The sequence below is a fragment of the Micropterus salmoides genome, unplaced genomic scaffold (genome assembly GCF_014851395.1).
Source record: "Micropterus salmoides isolate LMB-PRFRI ecotype aquatic unplaced genomic scaffold, ASM1485139v1 Ms_hic_scaffold_4, whole genome shotgun sequence".
In the NCBI taxonomy this organism is placed as follows: domain Eukaryota; kingdom Metazoa; phylum Chordata; class Actinopteri; order Centrarchiformes; family Centrarchidae; genus Micropterus; species Micropterus salmoides.
In genome coordinates this window covers 34,791,294-34,815,813 of record NW_024043372.1, presented here as the reverse complement: position 1 = coordinate 34,815,813, position 24,520 = coordinate 34,791,294, and the positions used below count along the sequence as shown (strand labels likewise).

The 24,520-nt window shown below is 39.2% G+C and overlaps 1 protein-coding gene across 1 annotated transcript; it reads right to left on the bottom strand.

Moving 5' to 3' along the window:
• Positions 1–244: 244 nt before the first annotated feature.
• Positions 245–23,931, bottom strand: fbxo2 (F-box protein 2). Its single transcript, XM_038695529.1, has 6 exons — positions 23,796–23,931; positions 22,137–22,199; positions 20,572–20,698; positions 5,501–5,593; positions 5,278–5,416; positions 245–810 (listed from the first exon to the last, which is right to left on the bottom strand). The coding sequence occupies exons 2-6, from the start codon at positions 22,171–22,173 to the stop codon at positions 676–678; spliced, it is 531 nt and encodes a 176-aa protein (XP_038551457.1). The 5' UTR covers positions 22,174–22,199; positions 23,796–23,931; the 3' UTR covers positions 245–675.
• Between the last annotated feature and the right edge of the window lie 589 nt (positions 23,932–24,520).

Sequence of the window (24,520 nt, the reverse complement as noted above, 5' to 3'; positions counted from 1 at the left end):
CCATCATGGATTGGATCACATACTACAATGTATTGGGGTAGTGTGAAAAGCAGTGTATGATGGGAATGTACTCAAGTACATGAGTATACCTTGAAATTGTATCTAAAAGTACAGTACTTGAGTAAAGTATTCAGTCACTCTCCTCTCTGACCCATTGTGACCAAATGTCACTTTGGTCAGTCTGCACAACCTCTGTCTCCACATACATTCAGTATCTTGGAAATGAGGACAAACCATTTAATTCTACAATTCAATGTTGGGATAGGGGAAGGATTATCACATTCAGTTTATTAGATCTCACTAGATCGAAAGAGGCAATATTTCAGTTGAATGATAACCATTTACAACACCCCCATGCACAAAACACGTAATTTAGCTTAACAACAGGGTAAGTCACTGTGCAGAGGTAGTAGATCATGATTAATGACTGTTGCAAGTAGTAATTTTAATATTTTAAGGTTAATAAAGCTGACAATCATGATTTTTTTGTTTTTTAAAACTTTCTAACTATGGTCTTCTTAGCAGCACTGGTTCCATAGCATGAACAGCTTTATGCATGATATACAGAGGTGTAAACTGGGTGCACAGGGCTAAGCTGGTCCTCTATAAACCTCTGTCTCCACCTTCCTACTTCTCTTTCAGTATTGCTAACTTCTTGTTTCTCTTTTCCTTTCACTATTCCTCGACAGTAACAGAGCTCCCAGTGACCCGGACTCCAAACCAACCGTCCCAGAACTTGGTGTCTTGTCCTCCGTGTTCAAAGGAGATGAAACGCAATCCGCTGTCGTAGTCGAAAAATGTATGGCTGACCTGGAATTCAAACAGAGAGAGAACACAATGGGCTGATATTTGTGTCAGTAGAAGCTAAATTTGAATAACTTAGATCTGAATATGAATTACTAAACTTGAATAATTGTATTAATAAACTGAACTATGATATATTAATGGAATTAGAATTTTTATTATTTAACTTGAATAACTAGCGAAAAACTGAATCTGAATGGCATAATATGAAATTGAAATTATTATTTTTAATATAACTGAATGCCAATAAACTTGAAACTAAATGTAATTTTAATGAAACTGAATTTGTATTTGAGTCTCTTTTATGCAACTGAAACTGTATTTGAGTCTCACTAAAAATTCAACTCTTTAAGTACTTTCACTTTCAGTTCTCTCACTTCAGATTTGCTTCTCTCATTTAAATTCTAATCCACAAGATTCGGTATCAAGATCAAAGACACTTCAGGGTCCTTAAGGAAGAGCATTTGAGTGCAGATGCACAGAGCTCCTTTTAAGCCAATCAGCAGTTTGTTAATCATTTCCTGCACTCCTGCAGCCTGTTGCCCAGCTGTGTGTAAGTTCTATCCTAAAGTCATTATTGAGTATAATTCTGTGACAGATTTACACCTACCATGTACTACCACGATTTAGTTTTTATGTAGTTGTAACTGCTCTCTGTGGTTCAACTATTTTCATTTTAGTAATGCACAAATCACAAATTAGAAATTATAATTTACATTAAAACTAGTTAGTTTGAAGTTTGACACAGCTGGTGCAGCAGGCTGTTGAAGACTGTGTCTGTACTGTTACGTTGCTAAGCATTTCACAAAGAGGACCAGTAACGTAACAAAACGAGATTCACTTCAGAACTGAAGCACAAGGATGGGTTGTGATGGTGTTGTGGTGGCAGCCTGGCTCCCACCAGCCGAAGTGGCTGGTGGGAGCAATAATAATGTGACGTTTCAGTTAGCCTACACATAAAATGAGAATTAAAAAAAACAGCATCTCTCTCTCACACACACGCACACACAGACAGTGACTTACACACTCCACCGTTATCCCTCACTCATGTTATTTCCAGAACTTGTTGAACATTCATCCTTCTTCTGCTCTGATCCATCTATTATGATATTGACCTAACTGTGACATACACTCATCGTGCACTTTATTAGAAACACTTGTTCAATTGCTTGTTAAAACAAACAGCTAATCAGCCAATCACATGGCAGCAACTCAATGCATTTAAGCATGTAGACGTGGTCAAGACAATTTGCTGAAATTCAAACCGAGCATCAGAATGGGGAAGAAAGGGGATTTATGTGGCTGAGTATTTCAGAAACTGATCTACTGGGATTTTCGCACACAACCATCTCTAGGGTTTACAGAGAATGGTCCAAAAAAGAGAAAATATCCAGTGAGCGGCAGTTGTGTGGACAAAAATGCTTTGTTGATGTCAGAAGTCAGAGGAGAATGGGAAAAGTGGTTTGCGATGACAGAAAGGCAACAGTAACTCAATTAACCAGTCGTTACAACCAAGGTATGCAGAATTCCATCTCTGAACGCACAACACACAACCTCAAAGCGATGGGCTACAGCAGCAGAAGGCCACTCCTGTTAGCTAAGAACAGGAAACTGAGGCTACGATTCACACAGGCTGACCAAAACTGGACAATAGAAGATTAGAAAAACATTGCCTGGTCCAATGAGTCTCGATTTCAGCTGCTACATTCAGATGGTAGGGTCAGAATTTGACGTAACAAACATGCCTACCTGAGTGTTGATTGCAAATAGAATCAAACTACCCTCATGATCAAAACATATTAAAAGAATTTTGATACTCCTAAAAAAATGCAACTTATAAAATAGGAACTTCCTGTGGTTGCTACAAAACAGGAAGTGATAGCTCCACAGAGGTCTGTCCGTCTAACACAAAATTTGGGCCAGCACTTTATCACAAGGCTGTGTGCAACAACTGTGTGAAGATGTGGCAACAATCAGCCACTAGGTATCACTTTTGTTGCAGAATCACAAAATGAGCTAAAAGTATTGTACCAGACTTGTCTTATTGAATTACAGATTTTCCAATATCTGTGCTGCTCTCTGCATGCAACTTGTGTCATGCCTATGGAACTGCAGGTCTGGAACTGCAGGTCTGACTTGCATGGCCATGCGCTGGGGGGGTTGGACACCGATTGTACCTGCTTGCAGATCTCATCTTCTTCTTCTGCAAATGAAACGCATTTTTGGTGACCTAAATGTGCTCGAAAACTCATGAAACTTTGCAGAAAATTCAAGATAGGATTCAAATTAAGAAAATTTTGCTGCGCAATATAAAGGAGTAGATTATGAAAAGTTGTGCTATCTGTGAGTTTTCCTCAAAGGGCATGTCTGGGGCGTGGTGTCGAAAATTGATAATTCGCCATGAGACAGGAAGTTGTTGTAACTTTAATGTGCATGCTCATATCTGTACTAAATGTTACATGTTTGATAAGTGCCCCACCCTGAATAAACCTACATGCCAAAATATCAGTTATAGTGATAGCACCATCTACTGGCAACAGGAAGTAAGCTCTGTGTTACAATCATCGTTCGATGACATTTTCAGTGTGGTCCAGATTTGATGTACTGGTACACAATATAGAATTAGCAGATGTTGTTAAGCACTACCTAAGGGACACAGGTAGTGATGTTTAAGTCCTTTGTCCAAAACACATGATAATTCACTGCCATGTCTGCTGATCTCCGATCTCACTGTGCCATGGCACACCGCGATGCCTGTCTAATGCTGCTTGCAGCTTTATTTTGAGGTATGAAAAATGTGACAAGTTTCCATTTTGTTTGTAACAGTTGGCTGTTTTTGATTATTAATTACCCAAGAGCAGAGGAGGTGTTAGTGCTCCTGGTACTGGTGGATTCAACATGTGATTTTTGTTTTTATACAATATAAAGTCTAACTACTCTTAAGTATTTACTTTTCTTTAGTTTAAGGTTCAGTGTGTAATATTTTTGAGGATCTATTGACAGAAATGAAATATAAGATCCATTCAGTGGCGTATAAAGACCTTACATAATGAACCGTTATGTTTTTATTACCTTAGAATGAGACATTTCTATCTACATAACCGCAGGCCCCCCTTCCAAGGACCTCGTCATGTTGCACCGTCATGTTTCTACAGTAGCTGAAAACATAAAAACAGCGCTACGTCACGTGTTTCGTCACTATGTTCTTCGTGTTCTACTTTTGGTAGAATTCAGGCAGTGCAGACACTTTTCACTATATTGAATACGTACGTTCAAAATACAAGTAATAATATACAGCAGGGGTCGGCAAATAAGTTTTGCATTGGAGCAATTTTTTCAACCATTAGATGGTAAGTGAGAATATAGGACAAAATATTAGGAATCATGTTATGGTGTGCAGTTAGCTTAGTTGGTGTGCAGAACTTGTGTGTTCGATCCAACCTCGGGGCAACTTTTTTTTTTCTCACATTACAGCATGTCCTGCAGTGTTTGTGTTTTGGTGTTTGATCTACATCCATCAACCAACAGACGCTTTTTAATTGCCCTAGTATCTCCAGGCAGAGGACATTTAGGGGAATCACGTTTTCTGATGGCTCTTTCAGAGGAGTGTCAAGCAGGCTACAGACTCTTTCAATGTCGTTATTATTCAAAGCAAAGGCTCTCAATTAACAATTAAAATTAACAGGTTTCCCATGTCAATGTTTGTATAAACTACATCTATTATATGGTTTATAACAGACTGTGGTGCAGAAACAGTGACAGTGTTTCACGCTCTTGACTTACATTTTCTGTGTTGTCTGTCAGTGGCCAAGTCGCAATAACATATGGTTTTACTGAATAATTAAGTAAATATAATTTCTTAATAAATATACCTAAAGAAACCTCATTTCTTGAGGCCACTCTCTGCTTTCTCAGAAGAGACACCTTTTGTGCTGTGTCAGCCACCGTAGCTGTCCGACGCTCTTTAAACGGTAGGGGGCAGTGGTAGACTGGACAGTTTTTTTGCAATTCGCAACCCTCACCACTAGATGCCACTAAATCTTACGCACAGAACCTTTAAGTTAAAATTTTTTGTCTAGGCCTATTTTATTTTGTCTATTACTTGTTTACTTGTTGGCACCAGGCAGAGGTGCCATAGCCCTGTCTTCAGCTTTCTTGTCGAAGGTGCATTTTATTTGCCATTTCATAGTCCATAAAAGTTTCAAATTGTACACATTGAATAATGGCTACCTCAAGCGTAAAGCAAGTGAAAAAACACAGCCCTCTCATTCACTTGAATGGAGTCAGTAGGCTGGTGCAGCGGGGAAGCACGAGGTTTGGCAAAATAATGTAGTGTCAACCGGTAAAAAAGTTGAATCTGGCTCAACTTTTGCTGCTATGCAACATCGTTTGTGTGACCTTAATTTGTTTGATGTAGAGTCACTCTGTCTGTCATGCATTTCCCTGTACTCGAGCATTCCCCTCTCTGTGTACCTGTTTCCACGAACAGTCGTCACAGTCGGGGTCAAGGTTAACCAGCTCAGGTTTGAAGTCTTGTATGACCTCGTGATTCTCATCCAGCAGACACACAGTAATTTCATAGGAGCAGCCACAATCCGTCCTCCCACAGTACCTGCAGGATGAGCCACCCATCAATCATTGACATTACTGAGTTATAGAAGGTGTGCACGTGTATGTCAGTCCACCTTTCTCTTACCAGTCTTCCACTGTGATGGCAGGCTGAGCGTCCAGTTGCTCACAGGAGTAACCCTCTGCTAACAAGTCGATCACCTGTCTCTTCAGACACAGCCTACGGCACACAGTTTTTCAGAAACCAACATGATTTTGCATGGGATTGATAAAAACAGTCAACTCACTTTGACATGAAAATTAAATATATTAAGTATTAAATAGATGAGACATAATTAAACACATTCAAATGACGGAAAATACAGAATGTCTTTAACATTGGGCAAAACCAAAATATATGAATATGTGAAGCATGGTGGCTCAATGGATTATGGATGGTGAAGCATCCATAATCTTTCCAGAAACTGGATGCAGTAGTTATATGTGTGTATCTTTCTCCCCACTGTTGATTAGTTAACCATATTCCTAGATCTTCTTCCCATGTTTTAGTAGCTTGTACATTTTCATCTTGCCCCAGTTATGAAAGCATAATAACACTTTTGGAGATTGGGAAAACTTTTTAATTCATCCAACTTCAAGACCTTAGTTTTTTTTTACCCTTTTCCTCCTTACATTCTATATAAAACAATTCAAAAGTTTGTCCCATATTTTAAAAATGAATTTGAACTTGAAACTAGAAATAGGTAACATCTGACATAATACCAAGAAGAACTGTGGTAATCTATTCATTCTTATAGAATATACACAGTCTAATAACGATAATGGAACCATTTCCATAATACATTTGTGTTTCCAGGGTTTCATATTTCCATTTGTTATCCCACTTCTGCTAGATTATAGTTCCCAATTGCCATTTCCATTTCATTTCTATTTCTTTTTTTTTTTTTAAGTTGCAATGTGTAAGAATCTAAGAGATTTAAGAGTTTAAAACTTCAAAAATTGACTAACATTATCAACAGAATATGAAGAAGTAACAATTCTGATGTTATGTGAGTATCATGACTCCCGCGTCTGACATCTGATGAAAGAATTGTGAGTGAGTGTGTTTTGATTTATTTTTGCGCTTTAGGTGAGTGAGTGATGCTTGGTGCATTTTTGCTTGGTCTGTTTGTGTCTCCCCTCCTCTTCCCGCCTCCTCTGTGGGGGGCGGGCTGGGCTTCCGGTTGGACGAGGTTGACGGGAGATCAGAGGAGAATTGTTTGGACGGAGAGAAGGCGGATTGCAATCAAACTGTTATTGCGAGTGTAGCAATGAGCTACAGTAGTGATGGTGACGGTAATGGATGGTCTTCAGATATGGAGGTTAGCCAAACTAAAAAGGCAAGAAAAAAAAATCCTGGTCTGAAGCGTGCAGTGGAAGAAAGAGTACTAAAAGACAAGTCATTAAAAAGATAAGAACTGAACCTAGTGGGCGCAGTAGGCCTGATGATGACAAGCAGGGAGTGGAAAGTTATTGTTACGCTCAGTAATAATAAAGGTCACATTCATCCAGTTCAGGTGACCAAAGCAATTTAGAAGGAAATGGGGAAAATTAAAAATGCAAAATTATTGAGTAACAGAAGAATTCTAATTTCAGCAGAAATAAGTACATAAGAAGCAGCAGGAAATTATTTTGAAAATAAGTAACCTTGGTGGTAAAAAGATTAAAGTGCATGTACCAGGAATGGCAGCAAAATTAAGAGGAGTGATTTCAAATGTTCCTCTGGAAATGTCTATGGAGGATGTGAAGAATGAGATACAAGGTGAAAAAGTACTAGAGGCCAAAAGACTACAAACTAATAAAAGTGGTCTTAAATCAGATACTGCTTGTTTATGAAAAGTTAATGCCTTCTGAAGTCAAAATAGGCTGGATAAACGACAAAGTCAGGGATTTTATTCCACAAATTTTAACGTGCTTTAAGTGCCAGAGAATGGGACATACAGCACAACAATGTAAATAGAGTCAAAGATTTGTGAAATGCTGGGGAGAACATGAACTTGGCAATTGTAATAAGGATGCCAAGTTAAAATGCTGTAATTGTGGAGATGAGCACAGCGCTCCATTTGGTGGATGTGTGGCCCAGAACCAAGCTAAAGAAGTACAGAGCTACAAGGTTGTGAATAAGTTGACATATGCAGAGGCTTTAAAAAACATGGGCACTTGTGAAACCAAGCAAAATTGACCAATAGAGTGTCAGGAAAATTTGAGTGATAGTGCAAGGCATGGAACAGGCCTACCCCAGAGGTTAGGCATAAGGATATATCGGCCTGGAAGACCAGTAAAGTATAGTTGAGGAGAACTTGATTATAGAAAGGAAGGGGGTTATAGCTTATATATGAAAAGTTGTATTCCACCTTTTGCAATGGAATTCTAGGAGTTTGATGGTACATGGACAAGAATTTAAAACGTTTATAGTAGAGTCTGAAGTTAAACCTGATATTGTTTGCATTCAAGAAACTTGGCTACGGCCTCACCATGTCTTCATATTACCTGGTTATCAGTCTGCTAGGTTTGACAGAGGTGAAAATAAGGGTGAAGGATGTGCAACATTTGTATAGGATGGGATGCCATTTAGAAGAATAGCAACTGCAACAGAATATAATGTGTGGTTACTGGAATTTATAAATTAGATGGGAACTTACTAGTAATCAACATATGTAACCCTTGTAAATCATTAAGGCTAGAAACCTTACAGGAAATAATAAGGAGACAATGAAACAAGAAAGAAATATGGTGCACAGATTTCAATTCACATAATAGTCTTAGGGGAAATAAGGATACCTACTGTTAGGCAACTAGTTTGTTCAAATAATGGAAATGGCACAAGAATTGTCATACTTTCTAAAAAAAAACTTGTATTGATCCTACTTTAGTTTCTAATAATCTAGCAAATTCTTGTGAATGGAATCTAAAGGAAAGTACAAATACTGGGAGTGATCATTTCCCAATAATTTGCTCTATAAATGTTGAAATACATCTCCATGAAAGGCCTAGTAAGTTGGGAAAAGAAATGTGAGTTTACAACAAATATGTTGTACATCAGTAGAGTTAATTTCAATGGAGGGTGACATCGAGGAACGTGCATCAGATGTTTAATATTTAATATTAAATGCAGCAATGAATAGACACGTTGGTATAGTTAATGCGTATTTGTTGTTGTTCTGTTATTTGTCCAAAGACACACTTTCCCCACCAAAGTTCCTACCTCCAGCCAACCATGCTTTACCAATGGAAGATGGAGCAGGCAAAACTCATAGATGAGGAAAACCCATTACTTTGGGTGGGTAATGCGTAGTGGATGAAAATAACTCAAGAAATAAAAGAGGCTTGAATGAGCCCTTTAATGGCCTGTCTGAGTATGTTTTATTTCCTCTTTCCATATTGTGAATAATAAAAGTATATCATTATAATTTGCTTCTTTATTACACATCAGAACCTAGCTTGTTGTAATAATGTTATGAGCTTAGTTTTGGGTTATGTTTGTGTTGTATTTTTCACGGTGTGTTTCTGGTTTTGCCATTGTTTCATTTGTCTATATATTTGCCTTAGTTCTTAGTCCTGTGCTTTAGTTCATGTTTAAGTGTTTTCCTGATCTGTGTACTTCTGTGTTTTATCATTATGGTCTGTGTCCTAGTCCTTAGTCTTATATTTCCATGTTTTAGTGTAGTCTTGTCTCCTGTTTGGTCCCGTCTCTGTCCGTGCCCGGATTTTGCTGTCTTTCCATGTTTTTTTTTTTTTACTTTGGTAGATCTGTCCTTGTGTGTTCCTGTGGACTTTACTTCCTGTTTTATTTTGGTAACCCTCTGTACCTGGTGTCCTTGTCTAGCTTTTTTTGATTACCTGATGTATCTCAGCTGTGCTTCCCTCCCTGCTCGTTTACCAGTGTGTGTATATATGGTCCTCAGTTGTCTTGAGTCTTGGTCACGTCCTTGCGTCTAGTGTTGAGTGTTCCTGCCTGTTCCTTTGTTTTCCCTGTTTTGGATTATTCCCTGTGTTTTTGGATCGCCTTGTGTTTTCTGGATTACCTTTGTTTGGACTTTGCCTCGAGCTCTATGGAAGCTTGTGCAGTTAAGTTTTGCTGAATAAATCTTTTGTTTGAACTGCGTCCTCCTCTTGCCTTGACATTGTCTGCATTTGGGTCCTCGCCTCAGTCTGCACTCAGCGCACCCCATGACAAATAATTATTTGACATCTAATTACTTTTATCTACTTTTACTCTCAGACCTCTTCTATGGCATCCTCACATACTTTGCTTTTTTATTTTTTTTATCTGACAGTGCGGGGCCTCGCAGAAAAACAGAAAGTGAGAAATGCGTCCCTAAAAGCGTCAGTGAAACAGCATAGATGCACTGCAAAATGCTGTGCAGGACGTTATGCTCAGTGTTCTCAATCAGACCAATTACTTCTCCCTAGCCATTGATGAAACCGCTGCCAACACAGACGTAGCCCAGATGTGCATCTATGTTAGATATTTTCATGGAAAGGAGTTCAGGGAAGAACTGCTCTCTTATTCCATTAGAGGGCAAACGACTGATATTTACAAAAGTGGAGGAGTTTTTTAGGATGCATTCATTGGGATTTGAGAAGGTTAACCTAATCATGATAGACGGAGCTCCTGCTATGGATGGAAAGCTTAAAGGTCTGGTAAGCAGGTTGAAGAAGATCACCTTCCAAATACAATGGACTGTATTTCCTCATCCACCAGAGTGTTGTGTGCGCTAGGCTCAACAGTGAGCAAAGGGAAGTTATGGATAAAGTGATACGGTAATTTATTTTGTCAGGGGATTATGAAAGATATCTTTGTCTACAAAGAACAGCCAAAGTAGCAAACCTTTTTACGTTGGCCTTCCTGATTATAAGAGTGCTGACACTTCCTGACAGTCTTGGAGTTTTACTTTTAAATCATAACTTCCATGACAATTACAACCCTCTTACACATGTATTTTCCTCCTACTCACCTTTTATTATATTCTATAACTTTAAGATTTACTGTATCTAGGTTTTCATGGAGTTTAGGAGTCCTGTTGAAATCCTGATTCTTGTTTTGTCATGCTTCATAGGTACCAAAGCTTGTGAAAAGTTTTGTGACTTGATGTAGAATGGCCCCATCTATTGAAGTATTTCACAGGCTGCTCCTTCAGTTCACCCCGAAGAATGTTGTTTTCTCCTTTATAGGAATAGAAATGCTGTGCAGATTGGTTACTTCATGGTCTGTAGTAACCAATCCATAGTAACCATTTTGTGAAAATCCTCCCAGCTAAATTTAACTTTTTATAATTAATAAATAATCTCTATTTTTATTTCCATATAAATTCAAAATTTGGCATAATGTTTAACATTACTTTTTACCTCTTACTATCGGCAGTTGTTGTAGCCTACTGTAACCCAGGCTAATATAACCTTAAATCAACTAAAAGGTCAAACAAATAATAAATGTGATGTAAGCAAATGAAAAACATAAGGCATTACGTCAGTGATTTACTTTTTGTGCTATTCCTTTATTACGTGCAGCGATAACCATCAATCAGAGTAACAGTTGCGCTGGATACTGGAGAAAGAGGAGTTCATGAGAAGCAAACCACAGAGAAGTCCAAAACGAGGGAGGAGAGACTGAAAAATAAGAGTAAACTAGCAAGTTGTGGACACTGTAAAACCTAATTCTTTTCCATTTGTGGAGGATTTTGTGTTTACCTTTTGCTCCCTTTGCTGGATTCCTGTTTTTGTTTGCTTTGAACAAGGATTTGGTGAGAGAAAACTACTATTTATAAGATGTAAATTAGCAAGCTTTCTTTGCTTTTCAAGCTGAATGTGCAGTTGCTAGTTATGTTATGTATCACACACACGGAGCCCCCTCAGCAGCCCATCTGCCCCCACCCCCGCCAAAGCAGTCAACTTGGGGGAAACACTGCGCTGCTGTCATACTCTTGCGTTCTAGATGCTGTTTAAAATTAATAATAATGGATTACTATTGTATCATGTACTATCTAGGATTTTGGGGTTATGCAAATATGATAATTTTTTTAAAATGAAGCATTGAATTTTAAAAGTTCTATAAATTAATGATGTTTCCTAAGTTAATGAGTAATCATGGTAAATAATCTCACTATTGATCAAAAGAATCAATAATAATTATGATTTTTGGCAGAATCAAGCAGCCACTTCATTTAATTCATTAAATTATGACATTTGTCGTGTGAAACTGGGTTCTGACTTTTTTCTGTACAGGTTAATGATTTATTCAATAATTTTTTTTTTGTTTGTTTTTTTTACTCGTTAAAAATATGAAATGGTATTAAATTGGGTTACGAGCACTTTATGACTTGTTTAGGACTCAAAACTCAAAGATTAGGACTCGAGACTTGACTGGTGACTTGTCGGTCTTGAATTGAGATTTGACTTGGACTTGCCTGTCTTCAATGGTCTTGACTTGGGATTTGAATGCTAAGACTTGAGATTTACTTGTGACTTAAAACAATGACTTGTTCCCACCTCTGAGAAAAAGTGTGTCAGATACGGGTCTGCATCCACAAGACCAATCTAAAGTTGAGGGATTAGGACACTGATTCATACACCTGAATCGCGGCAGCACTGAAACTTTTTTATTATTTTGCTGCTGTGTGACTGGTAAAGGACTTAACAAAAGGACTAATTGCGAGCTGTGAAACCAGAGTCTGCTGATCATACATAGGTTGGTAAATCCTTTTGTGGTATAAGTCTGTATTTCATGGTATGGTATTTTCCATTATTTTGCTGAATTGGTGCTGCAAATAGGATGATGAGGTGTGTGATTTGATGCCAAATTGTGTCTGCTACTAACTCACAATTCTAAAGAAGTCGGCAGTCCAACCTTATCTCTTGGTCTGTTATAAATTGCACCTCTGAACCTAGACTCTGGTTCTACATTATATCGACAGTGCTACACTACTAATTGTAGCTTTTTTTAATATTTAGATTGGTCTTGGCATGCATGCACTACAATGAGAACGTAGATAGAATCACATCTGAATAGCATACAATTTGATGCCTTAACTTGTATAGCAAGGTGTCTGTTCTGTGTGCGTGTTGTTTTTTTTGCCTTAGACTATGTTGACACTTTACATCACCTCCTGGAGGACGTGGCTGTCAATCCAAGTCCCTATCAGGAAGAAAGGCCCTTTCTGTCAAGTATGAGAGGCCTGATCTTCAGGAAGCACAGGCATTAAATTGGCACTGAATATTGTAAATAAATAATTGTAAATAGTCGCTATTAATACAGTAAATAAATAGTCATTATATATAGTGTATAAGTAATTGTAAATTTAGTAAATAAGTAATTGTGAATATAAGTAATTTTTAAGTTACTGCAAACACTGTAAATAAATCACTACTGTAAATGAACAAATCAAATGCAAGGACCCTCTGTAAAGTACATTTTAAATGTTGGTTCCACATAAAGTAATTTACTTTAAAATATGACTCAAATGTATATAAAAAGTTAATGAGCTGTTAGAGGGTAGAACCTGAACCCAGTATGGAGTCCTATGGAGACAACTATGTATACTATGTTATTATTTAATAGCAGCAAAATATGACTGGGTTGTGATTTTTAAGTCTTACAATGGCATTGGCTTGCTAGTTAGAAATATCATTAAAAATGTGATTATATAATGGAACAGTTGAGAAAGTTTTGAAATTGCGACGAGTTAGCTATTGTCAGGGTGGGTGATGTGAATGTGATGATGTGTTTTGGACCCAAATGTAGGACAAAGGAGACTTGTATGATAAGTTCTGATGATTTAATTGACAACAAAACTAAAAGCGTACGCACTTACTAACAGTAGCAGAGCCAAAATAAATCCTAAAGGTAAAGTCCAAGGTATCCAGCAGAAGCAGGCCAAAGTTAACCAAACATCCTCTGACACAGGAAACAGGCAGGACACTTTACAGACAGAATATAAAGTAGGATCACATGTGACGAGTAACAGGACAGAGCACAACAATCTACAATGACTCAGCAAGGACAGAACAGGGCTCTGTCTCAGAAATCAGGATTAGCGAAAACTCTGAGTATGTTATGCCTGAGATGAGGGAAACTCTGGGTTTTCTGTTTCAGAGACCGAGATCAGACTCTGGCAACTGATCCTGTGAAGCTAACCTCCTCGGGAGGTGGCTTACTTCAACATATTCTCAGTTTCTCTTCATTTCATTTGTAAACTATGTCATTCTGCTGTCACCTGCTGCCTACACCGCCTCTTTTATGTGAACGCGGTCATGGCTGGATTGGGAAACCGAGTCAATAACTAACTTTCTGTGACAATTGCGATTGTTAGGGTTAGTGAAGCCACATAAAGAAAAAATACCCTGTGTATGTTGAACTTGCTTCGTGGTGCAGGCCCCAGAACACAGAACACATGAACTGCCAAAAGGGCGGAACTCAGAACTGGAGCACAGGACCAGGACTTCAACTTAAGACACGAACTAAGACCCAGCAAGAACAAAGATAAGGGAAATGAAATAAATAAATAGTTACAACTGAACTAAAGCAGAGCGGAAGAAACACAAGACATGGAACAAAAACCCCAAACCATGTAAACAGACTAAAACAAGAATCAGAACACAGAGCAGACCAGGCAAAAATAATTACAAACAGACAGACTCAGACCAGGATTGTGACAGCTGTCCCAAATGATTATAATAATAATAATAATAATCCTTATTTGTAGAGCACTTTTTAAAAACAAGTTACAAAGTGCTTTAACAAGTGTAAAGACAATAATACCCAAGAGACAATAATACAAAAAACAATACAAGATAAAAGCATGAAAACATTGAAAAGACTAAAATACAGATAAATATAAAATTAGTAAAATACAATAAAATAAAAGGGATAAAATAAAGTCAAATAACATCGGGAAAGGCTCTCCTATAAAAGTATGTTTTAAGAAGGGACTTAAAGGAGTTCACTGACTCAGCCGACCTGATTTCCTCGGGCAGGCTGTTCCAGAGCCTCGGGGCCCTGACAGCAAACGCTCTGTCTCCTTTAGTTTTCAGTCGAGACTCTGGAACAGACAACAGACCTCTGCCCGAGGATCTCAAGGTATGTGCTGGTGTGTATGGAACTAAAAGGTCAGAAATATAACAAGGCGAGAGGCCGTGAAGAGCTTTAAAAGTAATCAATAGAATTTTAAAGTCAATTCTAAAACATACTGGGAGCCAGTGTAATGAAGCTAAAATAGGGGTAATGTGGTCATATTTCTTCTGGTTAAAAGCCTGGCAGCTGAGTTCTGGAAAGTCTGGAGTCGATCAATAGATTTTTGGGTTAAACAGGTGAAAAGGCTGTTGCAATAATCCAGGCATGATGAGATGAAGGCGTGTAAAATGGTCTCGGTGTCCTTAAAAAGTTAACATAGATCAAATTTTAGCTATATTTCTAAGTTGATAAAAACATGATTGAACAAGCTTTGTGGTGTGCTGCTCGAAATTTAAATTACTATCAAACCAAACACCAAGGTTCTTTGCCACAGGCTTAATGTGATTTACTAGGGAACCAGCAGATGGCAGTATTTGATTTGCCATCTGCTGGGACCCAATGACCAGGATTTCTGTTTTGTCTGAGTTCAGCTGGAGGAAATTATTTGACATCCATTTTTTTACTTCACAAAGGCAGTTGTTAAGTGAACTCAGCATTCCAAGGTCTGTGGATCTGACGGGCAAGTATATTTGTGTGTCATCAGCATAAATATGAAAAGAAATGCCATGTTTATGGATAATGTGTCCAAGGGGAAGCAGATACAAGGAAAACAAAATGGGTCCTAAGACCGACCCCTGAGACACACCATATTTAACTGGACAGAACGAAGAGACATAGTTGTTTACAGACACGCAAAACTTCCTATTTGACAGGTAGGATGAAAACCATTCCAGGGCAGTACCAGAGATCCCCACCAGTGCCTCAGTCTGTCTAACATGATGTTGTGATCAATGGTGTCAAAAGCAGCGCTAAGGTCCAGGAGTACAAGGACTGAGCACATGCCTTCATCAGCAGACATTAAAAGGTCATTGGTGACTTTAAGCAGGGCAGTCTCCGTGCTGTGGTACTTCCTGAAACCAGACTGAAACTTTTCAAATATTTTGTTATTTTCCAGTACAGTGAGCAGCTGTTTGGACACAATTCTTTCTAGAATCTTTGCAATAAAAGGCAGTTTTGAAATTGGTCTAAAATTATGTGGGAGGGAGGGATCTAAACCAGGTTTCTTTAAAAGTGGGTTCACGCAAGCCGTTTTCAAATAATCAGGGACACAACCAGTAGATAGGGAGCTGTTGAAAACAGATCAAATGGGGCCCAACAGAATCTATTACTTTCAGTAAAAACTTTGTAGGTATTACATCAAGTGGGCTGGAGGACACTCTCATTTGTGATACTGTTTTTAAAAGCTCAGAAAAGTCGATGGGATAAAACTGGTTAAAACTCTCTTGTTGCTGGTGAGGAACCTCTGAGTAAGAGGCCACGGGGGTAATAGAGGCTCTGATTGACACCACTTTATTGGTAAAATAAGATAAAAACAATTCACAGTCATCATTACTTCCAGCTGAGGCACAAGGAGGGGTTGGGTTTACCAGCTGATCCACAGTCTTAAACAGAAACCTGGGGTTGTGTTTATGTGTAGTAAGAGTGAGTTCAGAAAAATAATGTGTTCTCGCATCCTTAACCAAGTTATTGCAGTTAATTAATAAATCCTTCAGACTGAGGTAATGGACTTGGAGACTGGATTTTTTCCATCTGCGCTCTGCTTTCCTGCATTCCCTTTTTAGGCTGCGAATGCTGTCATTTATCCAGGGTTGCTTACTAGCTTTAGACGTAGGCCTAACCTTTAGAGGAGCAGCAATATTTAGTGACGACAAGCAGATATGATTGAAGTGATCGACCAGATTGTTGGTGTTGGAATCAGACAGGTGTTGGCTTTGGCTCTGAAAGAATGCGCAAAACTTTGAAACACTGTTCATTAAAGAAGCGAGAACACACAGAGCTTGGTGAGGCGGCATGAGTAACAGGCGAATCGCAGCTAAAAACAATACATCTGTGGTCAGATACGGTCATGTCCACTAATTCCACAGAGGAAATGCTGACACCCAGGGTAAAAACCAAGTCCAGTGTATGACCACGGTTATGTGTTTGCCCTTTGACATGTTGTTTGAAGTTAAAAGAAGTGGCCATATTTAAAAAGTCAGTTGCATTAACATTGATGGGGTCATCAACATGAATATTAAAATCGCCACAAAGTAAATTCTGTCATAATTTAAAACCAGAGTAGATAAAAATTCAGGAAGTTCTGATAAAAATCCTCCAGGTAGTTTTGGGGGGCGATAAATTATAACAAATATGATAGGTTGCAGCCCTCCAACTTTAAGAGTGAGAACTTCAAAGGAGTTAAATTCATCACAGCGTACTTGATGACATTTTAAATATTTCCTATACACGCTCACTAGCCCACCACCACGACCACTGACCCTCGGTTGACTAAAACAGTCATATTGAGGCGGACACAGTTCAGCTAGCTGGCTATAGTCATTCATTTGCAACCAGGATTCAGTTAAAAACATAAAATCTAGATTTGCAGAAATGATAAAATCATTTAAGATAAAAGTCTTACTTGAAAGTGATCTCACATTGAAGAGAGCCATTTTAAATGAGTTTGTTTTGGGTGCAGTTGTCCTAATCCTTAAGTACTACTACCTACTAATATTTCTGTGTGGGATGTGCACATTTCGGTTCACTGGTCTATACGTGATGATGACAGGAATTGAAGTCTTTGGAACAGCGCTGGGAGCAGACAGTTTTACATGCCAGCAGGTGGAGACAGTTGTTTGTGGCAGTGAGGCAGAAATCTGTTCAGTGAGCGGTGGTGTGTCCAGGTGTGCTGCATGAATGATTAGTCATTCACGTAAGTCATGTGTGGACCGCACAACATGCTGTATGTGAGCAGCTAACATTTCTGAGCCCCGTTTGTTTGGGTGAAGTCCGTCTGTCTTAAAAAGAGACATTCTTTGCCAGAAAATATTAAAATTATCCACATTACTATAGCATGGTAAAATGTATCTCACATCACAATGCACATTCTAACTGTTAGCACTGCATTACATTTTGATCTCACAAAATACTGTTAACAAGAAACCCTTACACCTCTGGGGATTCTCCTTAAGATGCTGCGTGCTCCATAATACTGCAGCATTGTGGCATACTCCAGCTGTAGGACCCAGGGGTTGAGGCAGACAGCTTTAAAGTCAGGGTGCTGTGTGACACATGCTGGCATTGGTCCACCGCCTCACACTCATCCATTACCTGGAGAACAGAACGACCAGCCATGGACATGTCACACATTTAATTAACGCAATAGTTGAGATCATTTATAGTTTAAACAACCATTTGTTTAAGGGTTAGATTAGGATTTTCTTTCATGGCCTACACTTACAGGGATGTGAATGATGGATTCAAATTTTTAAATTACTATTCTAGCTACTGTGAACACAAATGAACACTACAAAAGCCAAACTGTGCACTCAGAACTACCACCAACCTGCATCAGCTCCATTTGCGGAGATGAGCGTGGGTCTCTCCTTCACCAGCAGCACTGCCAGTTTCAGATCTGGTCGGCCTCACTCCACAAACGGGTTATTGATCGTCATCTTCATCAAATTTATCTGATCCGTCAGTAAAATCCACAGGCGTAGGCGATGATGGTGGCAAAACGTCCTCAACAAAGGAAGGCTGTTGTCCGGGGTTCCTCCAAGAAAAGCTAGTAGCTAGCTTTATTGGTTTTAAAAAACAGCGGCAGAGCTGAAGCAGAATGATGTTCGGTACCTGCTCAGGCCTGTGGGAACTGACCAACCAGGGGTGCGTTTCCCAAACAATCACGGAAGGTAGCATTGAACTATGTTGGTACGATGCAACAAACATCTGAAGTACGACCGTATCCCAAAACGGGAAACGTTTCCCAAAACAGTCGTACCTCGTTGGTACCACCGTGGTTTGGACTAACTAGTTTGAACCAACATGGTTTGAACTAACATGTTTCCAGGTGTGTTTGTCTGACTTTCACAGCAGGAAACTCACAAAACGTTGTCATATTCTGCCTAAATATGTCAGTTGGAACTGATATTAAGTGACATTATTGTGCTTACTTATTATTTAGGCTTTTTGTGTTATAGTCGTACCGGCAATAACAAGAAAATCAACAATAGTGTTAATGAAATCAACAATATAAATAATATATAACCTAATCATTTTATTTCGCCTAAATATAGGCTATAACTTAGAAGAAAAAATTAAGAACTCTTAGCGATTACAAGACATTTAGTGAAATAGGTTTAATAAGCATCTTCAGTTTAACAATTATGATTCCCTTGGCTGCAAATGGTATCAAGATCTTAAGAATAGCTCAGTGCAGTAAGTGGCTGAGCACGTGAATGTGCTGTCACGTTTTATATTTGTTTGTAATGAAGACTAGAGAACACCCATGGTCCTCAGATGCCTGGAAATGTAAACATGAAGGTATTAAAAGACTTGTCTTTACATTCTCCATTTTGTCCTTTAATCTTTGTACTGGTGACTAGTATTAAATTAAGTTATTGTGAACGGATGGGTAATCTGTGAAAAAAACACCTGCTGTTTGGAGATGGTCTACACTAAGATACTTCTTCAACCACAGGTCAGGAGCTGTAGTTCGAACTATGCAACTTAACAACAGTGCGAACGTTCGTCGGGAACTATGGTTTCGGGGAACACCTGCGTTGCTTAACGATGGTTCGTACTAGGGCTGTCCCCAACTAATGATTTATATAGTCGAATCAGAATCGTCAAATTCTGTCTATAGTCGAATCATGTGTGTTTTTGTGTGCGGCGATTACGAGTGGCAGGGGAGGGGTTACACATGGTAGCTACGCTTTAATCTTGAGAAGCTGCAGAGCTGCAGTCTCTTTTCAACCAGCTAAACTGAGGCGCTCTCTCTCTATCTCGCCTGTCATTCACTTGTCGTTCTTGTGCATTTACGTGCGTTAGTGCTGCCGACAACTACATGCACGTCACAGTTCCTCGCGGGTCTGTTTCAAGTAGCCGGCTTTTTAAAAATGATAAAATATTCTTTATGTGGTTCATCAACCCCCGCGACCAGTGGATGGTTCATCATCGGTGATAAATTATCCGAAAGTCCTGCGAGGTGCGGACAACTCGGCACAACACCCGTGAAGCTGGGGCTCTATCTCTTCTGCAAGTGTTCCTCTTCTGCCACTGCACACATACACGCTACTCTTACACATGCGCACTGACGACCCAAGGTTAGGGTTACAATTTTGGATTTATTCACGCACTTTAAAAACATTTATTGAAAGTTTTATTCTTTTTACATGTTTATTTACAGCATTAAACATTGAAATGTGTATTTTAATAGGCAGTATATTAACTTATTGGGAGAAAACTGGTAGTTCTCTGTAAGATCAGACGTTGAGCACCCCCATATCACCAAAATGGCATGATCCTTGTGTCGCTGCGAAGCTTCGACTGTGAGATTGACAGTCGAATCAGGCTCTGCCCATTGAAGCATTGAGTCTTCGACTATTCGGGGTCAGCCCTAGTTCGCACCATGTAAGTTACCAACTTAGTTACCTCCGTAGTTTGAACTAGGGTTTCAGGAAACAGTTGCGTCGCAACTGCATAGTTCCAACCAAGGAAGTTGCTACCATAGTTAGCAACGATGCTTTTGGGAAACGCACCCTAGAGCAGACTGGGCTTCTGTGGGAGGAGGCGGCATCCCTAGCTTCCTGTTTTTACAGGAAATTCGTAGATATACGGAATCAATAGCCCTCTGCTAGCCGTTTCATTAGTACTTTAACATCGGACAAAATACTGATAAACTCACCAAAACTTTCTTGTTATCTTTCCACTGTTCCAAACTAAGCTAACTAGCTAACAGCAGTTAGCAGCAGATATGACCTGTGATACGCTGTGCCCTATTTTTTATTTTGAAGAGTGGGTTCAATTCTTATACACTGTACCTTTTTAAAGCAGGTCGTACTTGGCAGATAGCTTATAAACACTGCTAAAGTCTACAGAAAGCCACTAGATGCAGTGTAGCTACGTTGAACAGATAAATAGTAACATATACACAGACATTTAAAGACACTCACTCAAAGGAGGTTGCAAAGTATTTGGTTACTTCTTCGTTGCAGAAGTCGTAGCCACTGTCACCCGGCATGTCCTCCACCTTCCACTGACTCCCACCGTTCTCAGTCAGCTCCCAGAATTCCAGCTGCTCTGGGAGGGAAATGCACAGTCTCAGGCTGTCATCACAGGTTTATGTATTTTCTACAATGTACACAATCAAGTTTTTATTTAATTTCAGTTTCATTTGACCAGTTTAAGTTTGACCAGCAACAACAGGGGCTGAAGACCAGGAATAATCCAGTCTATTTTTTCTTGAAATATAATTGAGAATTGAGTACCAAGCTTGATTCATGGCACTGTTGTGTATTTTAAAGTTTAAGCTACTATATGATTTTTTTTTTCTGTATACAATGACAATGATTTTTTCTTATGAGTGCCTTTTTAAGTAAATAAGAATGCAGGTGCAAGGGGGAGAATAGGCAGTTTTGGCCTTAGCATGAGCGCAAAATGCTTCCCACAATCGAACCTCCGTTTCTCATTGTTCAGCAATTTTTTATTTTCCCTGTATCCAACCATCTTTTTATCACCTTAGTTAGAGAATAAATTCACTGTAATATAATCAAGAACTGTGTGGGTTGCCTATTTCTAATTCCTGCCAAGAGAATTGACCCTTTAGATATGAGACTGACTGACTGATTTAAGATAATTGAGCGATTATTAACTGATCACTAGTGATAATTGTATAATTATTCAAAACTACCTAGAGGTCCGGAGACCATAATTGGGTATCAATTCTCATAAATTTATTAAAATGCATAACTAAATTTAGGTTTGCTACAAGATGTAACTTGAATAAAAACTATTTTTGCAATGACTTTTGACTGGCTCCAGTAACTCTTTGGACTCCAAGTTGTCTATTTTAGCAAACATTTTTAAAGTAGTTTTTGAGTTTTCAGCCGGCCTAGCCCTGAACTTTTGGGGGCCAGTAGCCTCATACAGTTTTACCATACAAACATGAAAGCGGTATTAAGCATCTCATCTATGTCTAAGCGTAGTTTCCAAAACGTCAGACTATTCCTTTAAGAATGCGCAGTGATTTAGCTTTGTGTGCAGCTCTGTGTGGTTAATACAACAATCAATTAAATACAGTCAGTGATATTTCAATCATGGCTAAACGATTTCCAGTCTGAAAGTCTTGGATGCAGCCTGTGCAGGCTCATGTGCTCAGATTAACAGATTTTTTCATATCTTTATTTCCTAATCAAATAAAAATATTCAATCTTTTGGCATTGACACTGCAGTTTTAAGACTATTGTACCCTCCAGATCATTACCAAAACCCTAGCCCCATTTGGGACTGCTTCATGCACTTCAAGGGAGACAGGAACTTTGGAAACTGGAAAATGACAGTATGAACCCACTAGCTCTTTTATAACATTTGTTTTGGCTAACATTCTATTAATGAACATGCTGTCATTTGTAAAATCTAATTTAGCATATTTAAATTCATTTCTGACTTGGGGTGGGTAAGGCAAACCCCATAGTAGCAACATAGTTACAGATCCTCCATGAAGAAAACTGCATCTTACCTTCCCCACAGGGATTCTTGAGCAGGTTTCTGGCCATGATTACAGCGTATACAAAGACAGGGCCTGCACAGGAGAAACCGGAAACAGCAACATAGATCAATAATGGTCTCTGCTGCAGTTTCTATCAGGCTGTCCAGATCCCATCCAGCCCCATGAATCACGCAGTGGTTAGTTCTAAACTGCATCTTCATCATCTCCAGAAACATGCTGCCATATCTTCATATTAATGTCTCATGCACACAAGGTTCATTAGTGATACCACTTACAATGATGTGCTTTCATCCCTTCCCAGGAAAGTTAATAAACGCTCACATTTAGCCTCATGCCAACAATGGTCATTCAGACTTGGCCTCGGGTGTCTCCAACGGCCACAACGACTGTCGTCAAAACACCCAGGAGCACTTACAAACTAAGTGGTATCGATCATCTTGACAACGACCCCACAGGCAAAACGTCTTTGAGTATCTTTAACCAGTCCAGTTGCCTTTGATTTTGAGAAACCTGGCTGTGTCCTCTTCATAGAATCCAAACACTAATACCCTGTCTGGTAACTCAAAGCACAACATATGGGGCAAAAGCCACTCTCTTTAAGGCTTGTGCACACTACACAACTTTCAGTGTCGGCCGATGGCTGTGCCGTTCACACTACACAACTTGCCTTCTTATGCCGGGAGTCTTGAAGTCATTGTGGCGTTCACACTACGTGACTGATAGGTGACCGGGTCACACACTACACGAGCTGACAGCGACTCTGTCACTCGATGCTGGTCTCCAAACCACATTTTGTCAAGAAAACACAGGTGAAATATGAAACGTGAATGACGCGAATCTACAGACAAAAAAGCTGTTGTTTGCAATTATAAAGACTAGAAAGAATATGAGTGAAATAATGGATTAGCACACGCAGGTAGCAGGATTGTCTAAGCTACAGAGCTACGGAGGTGAGTAAAAAGTGTTTTGCGGTGAAAAAGTAACTCTGCTCTCATTGGCTGGTTGTGGATGTCGAGTCAACCGACTCTTCCAGATATTTGATTCGATTACAGCCTGATGTTCGCCAAGTTCACCGAGCGGCAAATCGGGCTAAAAATCATGTAGTGTGAACTAGGCTTTATATGCTGAAAAGGAGGATCAACCAGTCATCAAACAGACATCAGTCAGCAGTAAAATAACCATTGCATGTTGCCAAAGAAACCAATGGTTTAGAGGGCTGTTTCGGGGCTGTTTGGAGGGGTTAGACATTGCGTTGAAATAAACCATATACGCATGTCAGGACCACTTGGACTTAACAAGTTTTATTATTCTATTATTGAAAGTTAAGATTGGACAGACATACAAGTTGTCATAATCAGCAATGTTTCTTTTACCTTTTCTAACCACTATTACTTCAGTGTACATACCAGATCATATAGGGGGAGGTTTCATCAGTTTTATGTTTCTGTGTCGTAGAAATAGCAGTTTTGGCTCCATATACTGTGTGCATTAAACTCTACTTAGCCGCATATTTGTCCTGCATTTCAGTGTTCACTGAGGCTCCAAACACAAACAGCTGAGTCATCTGCCACTGCAGACTCAAAGTCATAGGCAAAACAGATGCATGCTCCTGCTACCGTAAATTACACAGTCTGTCTAAATACATGAGACAGCAAATGAGTTACTCACAGCCAGGGGAAGGCAAATTCCGTCTTCTGTTTGGTCTTTTTCTTTCTCTGACTGATGCTTAAGCTGCTTTGCAGGGTAGTGCCCTTATGACAGTGCACCAATTATAGCCAGGGATCTCACACATACACACACACACACACACACACACACACATGCAGTGAGAGAGAGAGGGAGGGAGAGGAGAGACACAAAACACCCAATCAGCAGTTTGGGAGGGAGCATCCATCCAGCAAAACTCAGCAGAACCACACATGCTGACACTTATCACATGTCTCTCTTTCTCCTCATCCTCATTATCATTTGTTGAACATGTATAATGACATGAAATATAGCATTTTATGGGTTGTATTGGCCATTTAAAGGTATTTTAACAGGTATAAAAGTACAAGGTGAGTTATAATCTGTCAAATATAACTCTCATTAATGAAACCAAAATGTTTCAGGGCAGAATCTACCTTTCAGTCAATAAGTAGTTAAAGGTATTTCAACAGGTATAAAGGACTGGATTGGTTGGTACCAAGCAAATAATGTAGAGTCATAAGTCCACGTGCTCCCATGGACGGCAACCGATTTTCGGCAGATGATCACATTTCAGCATGACACCAGTCTATGTGCTCTGCATGCTCTAATCAAATGTAGTTCCAGGTCAAAAACACATTTTTATGCAAAGTGCTCATGGTGGGATTGTTGGGTCTCTATGTTAAGCCTGAGATGAGGGAAACTCT

Coding starts and splice junctions, on each gene's coding strand:
- fbxo2 (XM_038695529.1), bottom strand. CDS start 22,173: ATGGCCAGAAACCTGCTCAAGAATCCCTGTGGGGAAG. Junction 5,417..5,500: donor GCCATCACAGTGGAAGACTG/GTAAGAGAAAGG, acceptor CTCATCCTGCAG/GTACTGTGGGAGGACGGATT. Junction 811..5,277: donor ACGACTGTTCGTGGAAACAG/GTACACAGAGAG, acceptor TTTGAATTCCAG/GTCAGCCATACATTTTTCGA.